At 43.6% G+C, this 20,394-nt stretch overlaps 1 protein-coding gene across 1 annotated transcript in view; it reads left to right on the top strand.

The window, feature by feature from the left end:
* Positions 1 to 138: 138 nt before the first annotated feature.
* The window catches only part of camsap3 (calmodulin regulated spectrin-associated protein family, member 3), a 53,178-nt gene continuing 32,922 nt past the window's right edge, over positions 139 to 20,394 (top strand). Inside the window, 2 exon segments of the mRNA XM_029635417.2 lie at positions 139 to 686; positions 14,832 to 15,094. Coding sequence (XP_029491277.2) covers positions 554 to 686; positions 14,832 to 15,094 — 396 coding nt within the window. The 5' untranslated portion in view covers positions 139 to 553.

Here is a 20,394-nt window from a genome sequence, read left to right as displayed (position 1 = left end):
TCATATTATGCCATACCTAATGCACCTGTCATCATACCGCTACCTGCTGGTCGCGTTCACAGGATTGAGAACCCGCCCCTTCACTCTTCCTCAAACGCGATTGGCCAGTCGGCTGAGTGAGTGATGCCATTGTGGAGCACCTGGAAATCAGTCATCGACGGGGCTCCAGCCTACTGTACAGCGCTAACCAAACGTTAGCAATGCGGACGGCGAAACGGGAAATAATACGCCTTTATTAATTTATTTTTTATAACCCGATGTCTTGGGGCTTCAGTAGGGCTTTAAGACCGCGCGCCTTCATCTTATGACCATTTTTTTTTTGGGGGGGGGTCTGTAATCAGGAGAGAAACGGGATATATCCTGAGCTGGGGCCCATAGTGTCTGGATATTTCCCGAGAAAACGATTACACTCATCCGTGTTCCTCAGCCACAGTGTTATGGAATAGGAAAAATAAAAGAATGAATGCTTGATTTGAAGCTTTTTCTTTCGCCACCAACTATTTTCTAGGTCTATATCTCCCTCCGGTTACCACGGCCCGTCTGCGGACTTGCTATGGTGGACTCCAACGCGACGAGGAAGACTTTTGTAGTCCCGGACATAAAACCTTTGGATCTGTATGATTGTACCAGGGCAAAAATATGCGCAAGTGTGGGATGGGTCTTGGCCAAATCTTACGCCAATGCAGGTATGTGGCCTAGGCTATTGTAGCCGAACGTTTATAATGTTTTGTTCTGTGTTTTTCCTACATTCCCCTCCCTCCCATGTAATCCAGCATTGTTCCCCGACTGTCAGTGTAATGAAAAGCGCGTGCATGAAGGTGAACTGACTGCGCGTTGTGTAAACTCAGCGATTTTGGTCACACAAAGAGTCGCCTACAGTACGTTAGAGGTGGGACAGAGAGCGTGTGTGGGATGTAGCCCTTCTCGGCACCCCCATTTCAACCCGAATAGCGGTCCTTCCTCAGATTCCCAGGTGTTGTGCCCGAATATTGTATAACGTCGAAAAAACATATCCTTACAACATCCTTGTTTGGATCACAGCAACCTATTTGATCTACAGTAGTTGATTTAAGATCCAGCTCGCTTGCTTGCCAATTTCGACTGGTGCATTGAGGCCCCCCTAGCAAATGGTGACGAGGCATCGGTTTTGACAGCTTGTCTAATTTCAATCACCAATAATGGATCGAACTAATTTAATTTTGGCTGGCGAGTAACTCCGGGACTATAAAATATCCTGACCTGAACCGAGTGTTCACCACTGAAAAACACATAGGCTATTGTCAGGTCAGCTGCTGCACAAATAGCGTGAGATTTTAATAATGTATCTAAATAATATAATAGGCGGTATCGATAATGGTATATTTCTCTATAATAATGCTAATGGTAGGAGCCTACTGAAACCAGCCGTTCTCTTTCGATGACGCGCATACACACCCACTTAAAGATAATCGGTTTGTTGGATATATGCCTAACGTTACTACACTATTTAAACGAAACCCGTTTTAGTTTCATATAATCCGCCTACCCTCCCCAGTTGAATGAACATCTATACTGAACAAAAATAGAAACTCAACAATTTCAATGATTACAGTTCATATAAGGAAATCAGTCAATTGAAATGAATTCAATAGGCCCTAATCTATGGATTTCACATGGCTGGGCAGGGGCGCAGTCATGGGTGGGCATAGGAGGGCATAGGCCCACCCACTTGGGAGTCAGGCCCAGACAATCCGAATGAGTTTTTCCCCACGAGGGCTTTATTACATACAGAAATACTCCTCAGTTTCATCAGCTGTCCAGGTGGCTGGCCTCAGACGATCCCGCAAGTAAAGAAGCCTGATGTGGAGGTCCTGGGCTGGTGTGGTTACAAATGGTCTGCATTTATGAGGCCGGTTGGAAGTACTGACAAATTCTCTAAAACGCCGGCTTATGGTAGAGAAATGAACATTCAATCATCTGGCAACAGCTCTGGGGGATATTCCTGCAGTCAGCATGTCAATTGCATGCTCCCTCAACTTGAGACATCCGTGGCATTGTGTTGTGACAAAACTTCACATTTTAGTGGCCTTTTATTGTCCCCAGCACAAGGTGCACCTGTGTAATGATCATACAGTTTAATCAGCTTCTTAATATGCCACACCTGTCAGATTGATGGATTATATTGCCAAAGGATAAGAGCTTACTAACAGGGATGTAAAACAAATTTGTGCACACAATTTGAGAGAAGTAAGCTTTTTGTGCTTGGAACATTTCTGGAATATATTATTTCAGATCATGAAACATGGGACCAACACTTTACATGTTGCGTTTTATATTTTTGTTCAGTATAGATGGGAAAGGACAGAACCAATAACCAACCACCATACACCAGCATGTATGTATGTTTGTATTACTTATAATATGAGGATATGGAGTACTCTTGTCAAGTGCTCTCTTACTATACATAAGCTCTCTTATTGGTCAACCCTAGCCACAGTCCAGAACTCTTGATTAATGCATAGTCCTACTGCACATAAGACATTCTACTACACATAGTAAACCATGCCGATCTTGGTTAAAAAGGGCTTCATTTTGAAGTCCTGTAACGATAACCTTCCTTCACATTCCTGAAATGTTAACAGAGGTCCCTGATTTCCCTGGCTAGCCAGGGATAATGAAAAGAGCTTGGGAGTACTCTGACTGAATTCATGCCAATAAACACACACACACCCACACACACACACACACCCCACACACACTAAGATGTCTCTAGTTTTGTCAGACATCAAGCAGACTAATTGATATCTGTTATCTCTGTAAAAAATCTAATAATAAAACAAAATAACTAAATTAGTTTGTGTACACCGGGGTCGGAGCATACTAGAGAAAGAGCAACTCATGGAACAGGTGAACAGATAGATATGAAAGACAACCCCATGCTATGTCAAACTCAATCTGACTTCCCTGGTTAAATAAGGAATGAATGACAATATTGATTAGCCTACTTGATTTGTCTGTCTGTCTGTGATAAAACAGAGTTCCCAGTGAACAAAGATTATAAAAACATTTCTTGTTTGTTCACTGCGCCTGAAACCTGTCGCTGCTTTGTAGCTCCACCTTGCTAGAGCTGTGTCCTGTTCATAATGATGACTCATGTTGTCATCATCAGTGTGTCTTGGGTTGGGTGTGAGACTGAGTCAATAAGTGAGGAGGACCTAAGGAGGATCTAGTGCTGCATCCCGACTCTCTACCTTTCTGCCCTGAGTGTTTACTTGTTCATCTCCCTTTGTGGATTGAAAAGGAAATGAGTTGCAGAACGTTTTGCTACGGTGTGCCCTACTGAACCTAACCCTGGTCTATGATGGGAAGGGTATTCATGTTGAAGCTTAGGATGTCATTATGCTGTGGCTCTGTGGGAATTTATAGGTCAGTAGGGGATCCCTGCTATGCTCTGTTCTGGGATGGCCCCTGGTCCACCATAGTGTCTGTGTCTGTCTGAGGTAACTGTTGCACACAGATGGTAGGATCAGGACCACCTACCTACCTGTTTTACAGATCCTTCATGAGCTATACAAAATCGGGTCATAGCAGAGGCTTTAATTATCCAAATGATCTAAAGCGACTTACTGAACTGCTGACATTCACACGATACAGTGCAATTGTGAAGTATTCAGACCCTTGGACTTTTTCCACGCTTTATGGTACAGCCTTATTCTAAAATGGCCTTATTCTGAAATTGTTTTTCACCCCCTCATCAACCTACACACAATACCCCATAATGGCAAAGCAAAACCCTTCTTTAAAAAAAATAATAAAAAAAACTTAAATATGACGTTTCCATAAGTATTTATTTGAACCCTTTACTCAGTACTTGAAGCACCTTTGGCAGCGATTACTGCATTGAGTCTTCTTGGGTGTGACCCTACAAGCTTGGCACACCTGTATTTGGGGAGTTTCTCCCATTCTTCTCTGCATATCCTCTCAAGCTTTGTCAGGTTGGATGGGGAGCATCACTGCACAGCTATTTTCAGGTCTCTCCAGAGATGTTAGACCGGGTTCAAGTCTGGGCTCTGGCTGGGGTACTCAAGGACATTTAGAGACTTGTCCAGAAGCCACTCCTGTGTTGTCTTGGCTGTGTGCTTAGGGTTCTTGTCCTGGTGGAAGGTGAACCTTTGCCCCAGTCTGAGAACCTGATCCAGTGTGCTCAGGACTTCATGAATGATCTCTCTGTACTTTGCTCCTTATATCTTTGCCTTGATCCTGACTAGTCTCCCAGTCCCTGCCGTTGAAAAACCTCCCCACAGTATAATGCTGCCACCTCCATGCTTCACTGTAGGGATGATGCCAGGTTTCCGCCAGACGTGACGCTTTGCATTCAGCCCAAAGAGTTCAATCTTGGTTTCATCAGACCAGAGAGTCTTCTTTCTCATGGTCTGTGAGAGTCTTTAGGTGCCTTTTGGCAAGCTCAAAGTGGGCTGTCATGTGTCTTTTTACTGAGGAGTGGCTTCTGTCTGGCCACTACCTCCTTGCTTGCTCACACTTTCAGTACTGCCCACAAATTTTCTATAGGATTAAGGTCAGGGCTTTATGATGGCCACTCCAATACCTTGACTTTGTTGTCCTTAAGCCATTTTGCCACAACTTTGGAAGTATGCTTGGGGTCATCGTCCATTTGGAAGACCCATTTGCGACCAAGCTTTAACTTCCTGACTGATGTCTTGAGATGTTGTTTCAATATATCCACATAATTTTTCTTTCTCATGATGCCATCTATTTCTTGAAGTGCACCAGTCCCTCCAGTTACAAAGCACCCCCACAACATGATGCTGCCACCCTCATGCTTCACGGTTAGGATGGTGTTCTTCGGCCTCCAAACATAACGATGGTCATTATGGCCAAACAGTTCTATTTTTGTTTCATCAGACCAGAGGACATTTCTCAAAAAAGTACGATCTTTATCCCCATGTGCAGTTGCAAACTGTAGCTTTTTTATGGTGGTTTTGGAGCAGTGGCTTCTTCCTTGCTGAGCGGCCTTTCAGGTTATGTCGATATAAGACTCGTTTTACTGTGGATATAGATCCTTTTGTACCTGTTTCCTCCAGCATCTTCACAAGGTCCTTTGCTGTTGTTCTGGGATTGATTTGCACTTTTCGCACCGAAGTCCGTTCATCTCTAGGAGACAGAACGAGTCTTCTTCCTGAGCGGCATGACGGCTGCCTGGTCCCATGGTGTTTATTCTTGCGCACTATTGTTTGTACATATGAACGTAGTACCTTCAGGCGTTTGGAAATTGCTCCCAAGGATGAACAGACTTGTGGATGTCTACAATTTCTTTCTGAAGTCTTGGCTGATTTCTTTTGATTTTCCCATGATGTAAAGCAAAGAGGCACTGAGTTTGAAGGTAGGCCTTGAAATACATCCACAGGTACACTTCCAATTGACTCAAATTATGTCAATTAGCTTGTCAGAAGCTTCTAAAGCCATGACATACTTTTCTGGAATTTTCCAAACTGTTTAAAGGCACAGCCAACTTAGTGCATGTAAACTTCTGACCCACTGGAATTGTGATACAGGGAAATAATCTGTCTGTAAACAATTGTTGGAAAAATGTCTGTGTCATGCACAAAGTAGATGTCCTAACCGACTTGCCAAAACTGTAGTTTGTTAACAAGAAATTTGTGGAGTGGTTGAAAAACGAGTTTTAATGACTCCAACCTAAGTGTATGTTAACATCCGACTTCAACTGTGTTTAAATAAGGTATTCTGTTTTAGATTTATAATACATTTGCAAACATTTCAAATAAACAGTTTTCGCTTTGTCATTATGGGGTATTGTGTGTCGATTGATGATCTAAAAAAAATCTATTTTAGAATAAGGCTGTAACATAACAAAATGTGGAAAAATTCAAGGGGTCTGAATACTTTCTGAATGCACTGTATGTATGTCTCATAATTGAAGCATTCAAATCTTGGGGGATTTATATCAAAATTGTTATACACAAACCAGTAATAGTTTTTAAATGTAAAATGTTTAATTTAATTTATTCCTTATTTAACCAAAGATGTCACATTGAATTTGACAGAGCATGGCAGTTGCAATGCCAGGATAGTGGGTTCAATTCCTGTGACCACCTGTGCGTAAAATGACTACAATCATGACTGTAAGTCCCTTTTGATAAAAGCGTATGTTAAATGGCATATTATTATCTTTTTCAGTACGCCCTAGTTTTAACAATAGACAAGAATGCTGGTAACCCATGATGTCTGAAGTGTGTGTGTGTGGTTAACCTCAACCTGTAGACATCAAAACCCTGAGGCCTGTAGTTATTTCGAGGGGTGTTTCAGGCAATCGGCATATCAACTTGAACCAGAGGGGGGGTCATGTGGAACATTAGCCTAATCCACGGGATAATAACATGTTCACCATTAGTTGCCAGTCTTAAAACGAGGCCTGTCTTTGTCCTAAAGGCACTCAGCCTCTCCCACCGTATAATGAAGGTTTTGATATTCCTGTGAACATGCTATGGAGGGATATCACCACAGCGACAACAACGGATCAACAATTGTCCACAACAACATTGTGATTTATGTTCTATAAATGATTTTTGATATTTTCTAGGATAATCATTTGAAGTACATCTTATTTGACCGTAGATACTAATTTGGGTGTTCTCACTTAAAGCAGACATTTTGAGACTGTGCTTTCTCCCTCCCTCCCTCTTAGCGCTTACCTTGCACAGTTGAGCGTGTCAGAGTTCTTTCTGAATTATTTAAGGTGTAGACATGTTCACGAACGATCTTCGCAGGCCAGTCTGAGCACACTGGACCCCGGCCCCTAATCAGGAAATGTGTGGGCCTCTGTCTGCTTCTGGCAGCTGCTTTGTTCGGCCCTTAATTAAAACTAAGTGGTCTTAATGTGTTCACTGTTCCCATGACAACCCTTCTGAAATGTAACGCTGGTCAGCCAGCCAGTAAACCAGTCAGTTTGTCTGCCAGCCAGTCAGTCAGTCAGTCGGTGCTCTACCTGGTGTACAGTTCACTGGAATGGAGAGGGACAGAATTGATCCTTACAGAATCTTACCCATAATGACGCTTCGATTGAAACTAGGGCCAGCCTCTGTGTGTAGTCCTATTTCAGTGTTTTTAGTTTGTGACTGTCCATTTGTTGACGGCCACATGTCTGATGTTTATGACAAGACTGACCGGTCGGGCTAATTCAATCGATCAATTATAAATAGGACTACATGGACCTCTGCTCTGGTGCATCCCCCTGCCACGTCCTGTCAGTAGTGGGGTTGGGGTGTAGTAGACCACACACAGAGCAGAGCTCTTTTATATTCTACTCCATCACTACCTTTTACATTTACATTTATATTTACATTTAAGTCATTTTACCCCAATTTACCTTAGACTATTCACTTATAGTGCTTGTGTAAGTAGTTTGAGCCTTTTTGTGTATTACTCACCAAATTTCCATGATGTTTTATTACAACCCAGCTCGTGTATGACCTTTGACCCCTCACCTAGACCAAAAGATATGCCCTGACCCCTGACCTGTTATAGTGATAGTTGAGCGGCTGCTTTCCTAGAACCACTCAGTTTACACAAAGTCTGACAGGTTAGTGTTTGCTATCAAAATACTATCCTCTTGAGCGGGTATGGATATCAATGTCCTGGTGACATTGTTATCCTCCATTTACTGCTGACTCGTTACCCTTTTCCTGCTTTCCAACTCCTATTCAATTTATTTTGTGTCCTTAAGTATTTTTTTTTCAAACAAAGTGTGAACGGCTGTTGTTTTACTTGAAAGAGAGCAGGTGTGCTGCAGGCCTTTTTAAAACTGCGGTTCCCAATACCTGAAATCTATTTGCAAAATGTCTATTTCCAGCTGCTGCTGCTTCCCTGTCTGTCTGTTTCAACCTGGTGACGTGTGTGACACAGACTGGTCGTTCATCCTTCTGGACCGTCCCACAGGGAAATTTATGCTTGTATCGACTGTATCCATCTTGCTTTGCATCTTACTTTGCATTATGTAATTTAAAAAAAACAAATTATCCATGTTGTATAGTGACGTCCTGGTGGTGCGTGGTGGAACTGCACTGAAAATCCTGAAAACATTATTATTATTCCACGTGCAGCGTCTGAAAACGCCTTGTGTGATCAATGCGGTGTCTTATGTTGCATTTCAATAGTCTAGCAACTTGGCGGGCCAATGTGCTTTCTTCCATCAGTCCAGTTCTTTTGAATCAGAGTGGAGGAGGGAAAGGAGATGAGAAAAGGTCAACTGCTTTGGACTATTGAGATGCACCCGTAGTTTAACCTCCCTCACTTGGTCAGTCAGTTTGCATGAAACGTTTATACTGCTAACAATGTCCTGTGGTTTAACCACAAAGGAGCATTCACACACCCCAATGTAATCTTTCTTTATTTGACATACTAGTATTCTACACCTGGGTTGTGTTCAGTTGGAGGCACAAACCTTTGAGAAACTGAGTGGTACTTCATGAACTTGTCCTCTAAGAACACAGATTATTCTTTTGTTTTCTGTTGCGAAAAGTTGTAGTGGGGAAGTCGGTGAAAGTACAGAAAGCCGGAGGGGGGTAAATGGAATGTTGTTTTTGGGAAAAGCTACCCATGCTATTGTGTGTCCTAAATAAAACCATTAACTTAATTAAAGGAACCCTAATGACAAAACGACAACATGGTCGGGCGACTCCCTTTTATCCTTCAATCTCCTCTGATCTTCTCATGAGTCAGAGTTCACCATGTGATGTCCCTTTTTTAAGTCTCCTTTCAGATACTAACCTAACTGTTCCTTTCTCATTGTTTTCAGCCTTCCAACTGTTTACCGTAGGGTTTGAAAATGAGTGTGTGTGTAGGCTACATTTACTGTCCATCGAATAGGCCACGTCGGTCTCATCTAGGGCTGTGGCGGTCACGAAATGTTGTCAGCCGGTGATTGTCAAGAAAATAACTGCCAGTCTCACGGTAATTGACCGTTAATTAACAAACACATTTAGCATCTCCTGGCTTCCACGCATGGCCTACAAGCCACTGATGCAGACATTTGGAACATCTACATTTTAAAAGGTCTCTAATAAATCCATTTAATGTAGCCTACACCATCACAATAAATCCATAATTTATTTTAGACCGGTCTAAAGAAACATTAGATGAAGAAAATGTTGTCTATTTCAGAAGAACAGAACAGCATACTCTGAGTTGTCTATGTTAGGTCCTGATCTGGCTCTGCCATATGGCTGTGGGCTACACTAGTTCATTTAGCAGACAAGATTTGCATAGAATTCATGGGCATTATTTTATATACATTTTGCTATATTATTTTATATAAGAATATAGGAAGAATACAATTGAACATAGCTGAATATTTTCTCCAAACGATTTGAGGGAGTGCACACATGCAGCTATTTTGTGTTGAGCAGTTAACAGCCACTCTGCTTAATTATTTATGTAACTTTAGTTGTGATACAAAGGTTGTGCTATATGCTTTGATTTTTAATACATTCTAAGGCTTTATGATGCGACTCTAATGATGAATTGAAAAAAGTTGCATAAAAGGCATGAGCTCTACTTTATTTGCGCAGGCTGTACACACTTCATCAGTCTCTCATTCACAATTTTGATAAGCACTTGATAATTCCTTGAATTTCCCAGCTGCATCCCCTTTGTGTCTGTAATGCCACCTCAAAAAATCTTGTGTGAGGCCTCCCGGGTGGCGCAGTGGTTAAGGGCGTTGTACTGCAGTGCCAGCTGTGCCACCAGAGACTCTGGGTTTGCGCCCAGGCTCTGTCGTAACCGGCCGCGACCGGGAGGTCCATGGGGCGACGCACAATTGCCATAGTGTCGTCCGGGTTAGGGAGGGTTTGGCCGGTAGGGAAATCCTTGTCTCATCGCGCACCAGCGACTCCTGTGGCGGGCCCGGGCTCAGTGCGCGCTAACCAAGGTTGCCAGGTGCACGGTGTTTCCTCTGAAACATTGGTGCGGCTGGCTTCCGGGTTGGATGGCGCTGTGTTAAGAAGCAGTGCAGCTTGGTTGGGTTGTGTATCGGAGGACGCATGACTTTCAACCTTCGTGTCTCCCGAGCCCGCACGGGAATTGTAGCGATGAGACAAGATAGTAGCTACATGACAATTGGATACCACGAAATTGGGGAGAAAAGGGGTAAAATAAAAATAATAATCTTGCGTGCATTCTTATCCAATTCGAAGGCGCACATTTAAGATATTGGAAGAACTGTCCACATTTTACTTTTCGTTAGCCAACAAGATGAGTAAGATGAGTAGTCAACTTTTGTACTATGGGGGATAAATAGGTCAACAGAATAGGTCAACTGTTGTACTATCCCCCATAGTACAACAGTTGACCTATTCTGTGCAAGAAAGAAATATTCCAAACATAGTCCGGGACAGTTGTGGGATGCGATCAATCCCAAATGAATACAACCACTAGTATCAAACAATCGTTTTTATGCAATTGGCTGATGCAACAGATCAGAACGTTTAGCTTAAAATGTTGATAAACTGTTCATAAGCGCATTGAAACTCACGTGCTGCATATGTATGCCAGTTAACGCTACCTGTTGTAAAGCGGATGAATGTGCTTAACTTCTTTAAATTATTTGGCCACTTTAGTTGTGATAAAAAACCTTATCAAAACATATAGGCCTATGGGCTAAGCTACATGAGGTGTGCGACTATGCTTTGGAAAAAGTGGCTGTTTCTTGCCTTACTGCACACAAGCTGGGCATCATTCACAAGTGGTTATATATCATTCACAAGTGATACGCTAATATTGTCACCCATCAGGCTGTTCTTGATTTAATCTTGTCTTTACATATAATAAATAATATGTGTATGAAATTTGTTTTGGATTCAGAATGGACCATTATCATGCATCGGTCTCTAAACAGGGTCAGCTGAAATAAAATATGTCTCTATGCACTTACATAGCGAATGGAGGACGCTTTTCCGGTGGTTAATTTTCATGCCAGCCAGGTAGGCTATATTCCTGTTGTAAAGAGAAGCAATGTGCTTAATATTAGGAAAGTTGAGAAATAAATATCGTAGCCTACAGAAATGTTGCGCAACAGGAGCCTGTGGGCTCTCAAGTGTTGGATTAGATTTTCGATGACATTTGCATTGATGTCAGAGTGATTAAAGGGACAAATAAGAGTGCTGAGTACCAGGCAGTTAGCAAGTTTGGTAGGATACTAATGACCATCAGCAGCATCAGAGCTTGGAGAAGCCTAATTACCTTGATTAAACGGTCATGTGGAATTTGACTGCCGGTGTGGCGGTAATACGGTCACAACGTAACAGCCCTAGTCTCATCCATCATAACAGCCCCAGTCTCATCCACCATAACAGCCCTAGTCTCATCCACCATAACAGCCCTAGTCTCATCCACCATAACAGCCCTAGTCTCATCCACCATAACAGCCCTAGTCTCATCCACCATAACAGCCCTAGTCTCATCCACCATAACAGCCCTAGTCTCATCCACCATAACAGCCCCAGTCTCATCCACCATAACAGCCCCAGTCTCATCCACCATAACAGCCCCAGTCTCATCCACCATAACAGCCCCAGTCTCATCCACTCTGAATACCGCCAAACCAGTTTTAAGAGCGTGTGTCAGATGTGGATTTTCAGGTTCATGTTTGTATAGGGTTTTGTGTGGTGTGGCTGTGTTTACTGAAAACCAGTCGAAGTCGTGTTTACTTTGTGCTCTTCAACATCTTCCTGGACTGTGCTTCACATCATGTGCTGCGCTAAAGGGACTTGTTTCCTGCATGGTGCTGTGTGCTCCATTGAGGTGGAAACCGTGTGCCTGCCTCAAATGGTATCCTATTCCCCTTATAATGCACTGACCTGAGCTAGTCAAAAGTAGTGCACTATAAAGGGAATATGGTGCCATTTGGGGCGGAGACACTGTTTTGGTTTGCCCTTTCCCAAGGTTCAGGTGACTTTCCTGTCCTAGCTGTACTGTGAGAAATGTGCCACAAAGCATAGGTTCCTGTCAACTCTTTATAGAACTCGCCTTAAAGATCATTTCCCACAAAGACTGCCCTCAGCTGAAAATAAAACCCCAGGGTCGTGTTCAACGGGGCACACAATGAAAAAATGAACATTAGCTTTTCTAGGTAGTCTGTTTTCTTCTGTTAATGCCTAATGAACAAGGCCCTGGTTATCTACCAGTACCACGGGGCTCTGTCTGGTAATTCTCCGATGCTGACGCTAACCTCTGGGCCTGGATGTCATGTCATTTCACTCCTCTTGACCCAGACTGATAATGTGGTTCCATACTGACCGCATCCCAAATGGCCAGGGTAGTGCACTATACAGGGAATGGGGTGCCATTTGGGATGCAAACACTGACTGACTGATGTGGGGTTGGAAATGGAGTGCACCACAGTGTCATTCTTCCCCCACGGGAACGACACCATCAGACCTGAACTGCTGATCAAACACTTACAGACAGGGAAATGGAGGGAGGAGTTGGTACTAGCCCCCAGGAAAGATCAAATTGTAACCAGTGTATCATGCCTGTCTCTGTAACCTTGTCTGTCTCCTGCAGACCCTATGATTGGCTGGCTGGATTTGCTGTGGGAAACACAACACCGAGACGCATGCCATATGCACACACATGCACACCACGCGCACACACAAACGCACATACAGGTACACATACGCTCGCACACACCTTCGTTTAACCCCTACTCGGCCCTTCACTCAGATTGTAGTTGCAAGGCAGTCTAGCTTTGTCTATCCATACTCTATACCTTCATTATACACTGAGTGTACAAAACATTAGGAACACCTTCCTAATTTTGAATTTCATCCCCTTTTGCCCTCAGAACATACTCCATTCGTCAGGGCACGGACTCTACAAGTTTTCGAAAGCGTTCCACAGGGATGCTGGCCTGTGTTAATTTCAATGCTTCCCACATTTGTGTCAATTTGGCTGGATGTCCTTTGGGTGGTGGACAATTCTTGATACACACAGGAAACTGTTGCGTGTGACAAACCCAGCAGCGTTGGGGTTCTTGACGCACTCAAACCAGTGCGCCTGGCACCTACTAACACACCTCGTTCAAAGGCACTTAAATCTTTTTTTTTTGCCCATTCACCCTCTGAATGGCACACGTATACGCAACCCATGTCTCAAGGTTTAAAATCCTTCTTTAACCTGTCTCCTCCCCTTCATCTACACTGGTTTGAAGTGGATTTAACAAGTGACATCAATAAAGGATCATAGTTTTCAGCAGGTTTCACCTGATCAGCCTGTAATGGAAAGTGCAGGTGTTCCTAGTGTTTTGTGTACTCTGTGTATAATTGATGAGGAAACAGCCACTCTAAGTTTGTTTTTATTAGATACTAAGAGACAAACAGAATGTGTTTATCTGACAACAGGACTTTAAACTGCGTTTTGCCAATGATATTGTTAGGACTTTGAACTTCGTATTCCTGTCCCATATCCAGAACAAACAGCTGAGAGATTGTGTCTGAGATGGCACCCTATTCCTTTTAAAGACCTCTGGTATTAAGGGTGTGAAAGTTGAAACTGAGATCCTTAATGTTAAGAAAAATTCCAAACCTAATTATAAAAAATACAAAAATAATACAAAATGGTAATAACATTTTTGTAGATGCAGAAAGTAAACAGCATAGTGGGTCAATTTCTGTGACAACTAAGAGCGTTGGTTCCCTAGCTGCCACGCTGTGAACACGTGAAGCGAACCTGTGCACATGGGCGGATAGTTTGTGTGACTGAGAGCGGAAGTGTTGAATCTCGCTCAATCTCAATATCCTATTCATTGGTGATTTACTGAAGTTGCGAGACATGGCAAGCCAAGAAATCTGCGAGATACAACATGGCATTGGGAGAGACCGCTTTTAATTGCCGATAGATCGTATGTCTGTCTGGTAGCCGACATGCCTATTAGGGCCGTGACGATCCCAGTCTCGCAATATTTCTGTTCAATTTCAAAAATGTAAACACGAAGCAGGTCAAACTAGTTGGTCCTTTACAAACTAAATGTGACTATGACAACATAATGATGTTTCCAACATTACGGCTGAGTGGAGGCTGTTATAGCAGGAAAATGAGAGACCAACTCCATATTAATGCCCTTGATTTTGGAATGAGATGTTTGACGAGCAGGTGTCCACATACTTTTGGTCATGTAGTGTATCACGATACTGGTATCGTTCCCAGCGCCCTACTGCCTATACTGTGCACCTCCGTTCTCTCTCTGTCCCTCGCTAGCTCGCTATGAAAGATGCGAGTGTTTGATTAGTTCCCGTACTTCCGAGAACAGTCTCTTCCGTTCCAAAAATACTGAATCCTACCGGAATCGAATCTTGACAGGCCGAAAGGGGAGTCGACGTGCAAGGAGTGGTCTCTCCACCACTAAGTCATTGTCGTTAACAGTTGGAAAAATGGCAGAGAAAGACAAATCACAGCAGCGAAGTCCTGTATGGCAATACTTTGAGAAGTGAAACGAGAACGAAATGCAAACTTTCCGAGTTGGAATTGAGGTACGGTAATGGTAGTACAGGTGCGATGCTTAACCATCTGACAGGGACCCAAACCGTTTCTTGCAGCAGCGAAGCTTTCTTATTGTTTTTAATGGAACACCGATAAAACATTGGCGCTTTAAACGTTAAGAAAAATGTTTCATTTCTCACATCCCTATCTGGTATATTGGATGCAGTCCGGGTGTCTTTTCTGTGTTTTCTCCCTCAGGGTGACCTTGTTTTCCCTATTAATAACTCTGCTCCCACATGATTATTTCCCTCACTGTTTTTGTCCCTCTTCTCCGTCCGTAGAGCATGTTCCAGTGGAGTTGCGGGAGCCCTTCTACTGTGACCAGTATGAGCAGGAGCACCTGAAGCCCCCCGTCACACGCCTCCTGCTCTCCTCTGAACTCTACTGCCGCACCTATGGTCTGCTGCAGGCGGACCAGGTGGGGTCAGGGGCCCCAAAAGACAACGCCACCCTGCTGCAGCTCCTCGCCAACAGGGGCGTGACCCCCAAAGATCAAGACGTCCCCGTGACTGACGCGGACCTCCGGCATAAACCAATCAAAATGGTAAGAGATGGGTGTGGCATATGGCGTGTTGACATGGTAATCTTGGCGCCAAGAGCCAAGTCTCGTGTTATGTTAGGTTTCGTCTGACACGAGAGACTATGGTTCGAGTTATGGGAAATAGAGGAAGATTTCTGTTTTGCCACCAGTCTTTGTCTCTAATGGTAATGCCCCTGGGATGGGATTGGGATGACTGCCACAACACACAGGTTCAATTGAGGGAAGATCGAAGCTGCGCTGGAAACTGCCACTGGACCGGTCCTGGTGTCACAATAATCCATTCGGCAGTGATCGATCTGGTCGCCTGGGCATACGGTCTGCCTAATAGGGACACACAGGCATTGTCTGGTCACCCTCAGACTGCTGGTCCAGGGGGAGCGGGGAGGTTAAAGCAGTGGAGGGGGATTGGGGTGTGTAGGGTGGGCATGTATGGGGAGGGGGCTGGTGGGTTAGGGTTGGGTCGCACAGGAAGGGACTTGTTTATGCTTTGATTCCACGGATTAGACAACATTAAAAAAAGAGCCCCTTTCCGGGCCCCTGAAGATGAGTGGATCCAGCTGTGAGGACCAGGGGTACGTCAGGGGGGATTCAGTCTTAATTCTGGGTGTAGCATGGTAGGGGTGGGACTGGGAGGGAGGCCTGGAGAAGGTAGTGTTTCCGAGACACTAGGTGGCTCTGACTAGGCCTTACAGTCGTGGCCAAAAGTTTTGAGAATTACACAAATATTAATTTCCACAATGTTTGCTGCTTCAGTGTCTTTAGATATTTTTGTCAGATGTTACTATGGAAAACTGAAGTATAATTACAAGCATTTCATAAGTGTCAAAGGCTTTTATTGACAATTACATGAAGTTGATGCAAAGAGTCAATATTTGCAGTGTCCCCCTCTTTTTCAAGACTTCTGCAATCCGCCCTGGGATGCGGTCAATTAACTTCTGGGCCACATCCTGACTGATGGCAGCTCATTCTTGCATAATCAATGCTTGGAGTTTGTCTGAATTTTGGGGTTTTTGTGGGTTTTTGTTTGTCCACCTGCCTCTTGAGGATTGACCACAAGTTCTCAATGGGATTAAGCCACTTAGTTATCACTTTTGCCTTATGGCAAGGTGCTCCATCATGCTGGAAAGGCATTGTTCGTCACCAAACTGTTCCTGGATGGTTGGGAGAAGTTGCTCTTGGAGGATGTGTTGGTACCATTCTTTATTCATGGCTGTGTTCTTAGGCAAAATTGTGAGTGAGCCCACTCCCTTGGCTGAGAAGCAACCCCACACATAAATGGTCTCAGGATGCTTTACTGTTGGCATGACACAGGACTGATGGTAGGTCTCACCTTGTTTCTTCTGGACAAGCTTTTTACCGGATGCCCCAAACAATCGGAAAGGGGATTCGTCAGAGAAAATGACTTTGCCCCAGTCCTCAGCAGTCCAATCCCTGTACCTTTTGCAGAATATCAGTCTGTCCCTGATGTTTTTCCTGGAGAGAAGTGACTTCTTTGCTGCCCTTCCTGACACCAGGCCATCCTCCAAAAGTCTTCACCTCACTGTGCGTGCAGATGTATTCACACCTGCCTGCTGCCATTCCTGAGCAAGCTCTGTATTGGTGGTGCCCTGATCCCGCAGCTGAATCAACTTTAGGAGACGGTCCTGGCGCTTGCTTGACCTTTTTGGCTGCCCTGAAGCCTTCTTCACAACAATTGAACCGCTCACACCTGTGTTAACGAGAGAATCACTGACATGTCAGCTGGTCCTTTTGTGGCAGGGCTGACATGTCAGTGGAAATGTTTTTTTGGAATTCAGTTCATTTGCCTGGCAAAGAGGGACTTTGCAATTAATTGCAATTCATCTGATCACTCTTCATAACATTTTGGAGTATATGCAAATTGCCATCATACAAACTGAGGCAGCAGACTTTGTAAAAAATAATATTTGTGTCATTCTCAAAACTTTTGGCCACAACTGTAGAACAGAGCAATGGGTAAACTGCTCAGCACCAGTGAAACCAGAGCTCCCTTTGTTAAGAGAACACGTTGGGCTCTGTTACGAGCTGGTAGCTGGCTCTCTCTCTTCTCTTCTTTCTTTGTGTGTGTTTCTCTCTAACCACATTTTCATCCACAGTTTTTATGCGAATTACAACCGCTGTGACGGAAAAAGGGAGTTTCGGTACAATTTGATAAATGGCAATCCGATAATTTGTTCGTTTGACACGGTGGGATCTTTTTGTACCGTTAAAGTGTCTTAAGTGTGTTATGTGAGAAATAGACCATCCAATAGACCATCCATAATCCATGCAGTTTATTAGACTAAAGATTAAAGACCGTACCTTCAGAAAGTATTCACACCCCTTGACTTTTTCTACATTTTGTTGTGTTACAGCCTGAATTTAAAATAGATTAAATTGAGATTTGGTGTCACTGGCCTACACACAATACCCCATAATGTCAAAGTGGAAATAGGTTTTTAGAAATTAAATTGTTTTTGACCAATTTAATTACACATGAACAGCTGGAATGTCAATAAGTATTCAACCCCTTTGTTATGGCAAGCCTAAATAATTTAAGGAGTAAAAATGTGCTTAACAAGTCACATAAGTTGCATGTACTCACTCTGTGTGCGATTAATAGTATTAAACATGATTTTTCTTTAATGACAACCTCATCTCTGTACCCATGTTTTCACCTTGTCATTATTCTGGAGGGCTGAGCCTGTTCAAATAGGAACTGTGTAACATTACAGCTTCATGTCTCTTCTTTCACTATACCCAATTTAACCACTGTCTGTAATGTTAGTCTCTAACTAATTCAATATTATACGCCCTAGATTTTACTTTGAAATGTGACTTAGACGTATCAATATGAGATGTGGAGGACTTTTGTAAACAATTCATGGAATTCCAACTGGAGTACAATAGACATCATAGAATTGTCATTATACATCATGAAAGTGCTGTAGTCAAAGGCTACAGTTTGACTGCATGAGCATACTTTGACCTTCTCCTAATTTTTACAGTGTGACTTTAACCATATTACCCCCCCCTCCCCATCTAATACTGTATAATATTCACTACAACATCTATGTTCTCACCCCCATCCAGCGCAGCTCCTCTAGCAGACACCGGCCCAACAGACACCGGCCCAACATACACCGGCTCTGTGATTAGAATGCCTCGAAGTCAGTCTCTGGAGAACCTGTGTAGCTGTAGTCAGGCGTGTTTCCCTCATAGTCGGTCAGGTGAAAGTAGAACGCTCCATTACCCCTGCCTCCACCTGTCTCTGCTTCTCTGCCTGGTGCCTCTAATAGGGGAGCTACACTGGGCCGGCGAGCCGCTTTATCAAGTGCTCTCGGCTGTGAGCAATTATTGCAAATAAAACTAGAGTGTAATGTTACGCTGAGCAGCGCACGCCTCTCGTGAAACTGCCTGGAGCTCTCTACCTGTTGTCCAGGGCACCAGGTGGTGTGTTCGTTGTCTGCAGGTCCTTGTACTAATTGCAGCAGTGGTGTGTGAGGGGAGAGGTGTGCTGTGCTGTCTCATCCAGACCTGGGTTCAAATAGTATTGACGCTCTTTCAAACACTTAAGCTGCGCTCGATTGAGCTTGCCTGGCTGGCGCAATGGAACCAATGGAATAGTGGAGGTGAGAGTTGTGCTCCGCTGTGCTCAGCTAGTACTGTCTGTGTTCCCGCTATTGCTGTCTGTGCTGTTCTGTGTTCAACTGGTGCTGTCTCATCTCCATGGTGGTGATGGTGTTGCTGCCATGCCACCAGGCCTGGGAGGCTCCCTCAGCCTCAGCTGGCCAAGAGCTAGTAGTGAGACTCACCACTGTTAGGCTACTACTGCTGCTACTCAACTTGCACTTGTAGTGCTCTCTGAGCTTGAGCTGTAGACAGTGCTGCTGTCTGAGCTGGGCCGCTGCCTGGCTCTGTCAGGGGAGGAAAGTGGGTCATGCAACACTTACGCACAGCGTTAGGAGGATGGAACAGTGCATCAATGTGGGCCTCGGCCAGTAAACGGCTTTAGAGCAGCAGCAATCTGCTGCTGTAGTGTGCGGCTTTATATGAAAGCTCATCTGTGTCATACACGCATGAATACACACACACACACCAACCAAAGTAGTAAAATACTACTTAAGTACTACTTTTACTCAAGTATGAAGTGTAAATGTAATTGCTAAAATTTATTTAAGTATCAAAAGTAAAAGTATGAATAATTTAGAATTCCTTATATTAAGCAAACCACACGGCACAATTTTTTTAAATGTAAATGTATTTACGTATAGCTAGGGTCACACTCCAACACGCAGACATAATTTACAAATGAAGCATGTGTGTTTAGTGAGTCCGCCAGAGCAGAGGCAGTGGGGATGACCAGGGATGTTCTCTTGATAAGTGTGTGAGCTGGACCATTTTCTGTCCTGCTAAGCATTCAAAATGTAACCAGTACTTTTGGGTGTCAGGGAAAATGTATGGAGTAAAAACTTCTTTAGGAATGTAGTGAAGTAAAAGTTAAATAAATATAAATAGTAAAGTACAGATATCCCCAAAAACTAAAGTAGTACTATTTTTCCTTAAGTACTTTACACCACTGCCTGTCGCTCCACAAAAGCCTAACGCTCTGCAAGGGAAACACTTCAAGGTCTCAGAGCAAGTGACGTCACTGATTGAAACGCTAGTAGCGCACACCGCTAACTAGCTAGCCATTTCACACCGGAGACACACACACACACGCACAGTGAGGGTAAACAGAATATATTATTGTTTGCAAACAGCTAACATCTATATTGCCTTTTAAAGCTGTTACAATGTATGATATTGACCAGTCTTCTCTGGTTGTGTCCCAAATACCAAGAACCCTATTTCCTGTGGGCCCTGGTCAAAAGTAGTGCACTATGGCGGGAATAGGGTGTCATTTTGGAGGTTACCACTGTTATCAATAACCTCACAGCTTACATCATCAGCTCTAAATGAGGCTGGGGCAAAACAAGCTAAATGAAATGCCTGCCACCTGCAGTATAGATATTCTAAATAGGATACTTTCTCTAGTGCCCCACCTTAGAATGACGCTGTCACTGAGCTATCTAGATCACTCAGCCAGTCTTGGGCTGTCCCCCAAATGGCACCCTATTTCCCCATGTCCCTCAAACTCAACTCTGGACCTCAAAACTCTTTTTTTTTTTTTTTTTTTTAATTAAACAATTGTTTTTGAATGGAATCCTTGTTTATGTTGTCAGGTTTACGTTTTGGCAATTTAGCATCTTATCCAGAGTCACTCAGTCAGTGAAGTTCATTGAAATGTTATATAGCCTACATAT

This window comes from Oncorhynchus nerka, linkage group LG26 (assembly GCF_034236695.1).
Source record: "Oncorhynchus nerka isolate Pitt River linkage group LG26, Oner_Uvic_2.0, whole genome shotgun sequence".
NCBI lineage: Eukaryota > Metazoa > Chordata > Actinopteri > Salmoniformes > Salmonidae > Oncorhynchus > Oncorhynchus nerka.
Note: the sequence above shows the minus strand (reverse complement) of the source record. Positions and strands in the feature narration are given on the sequence as shown.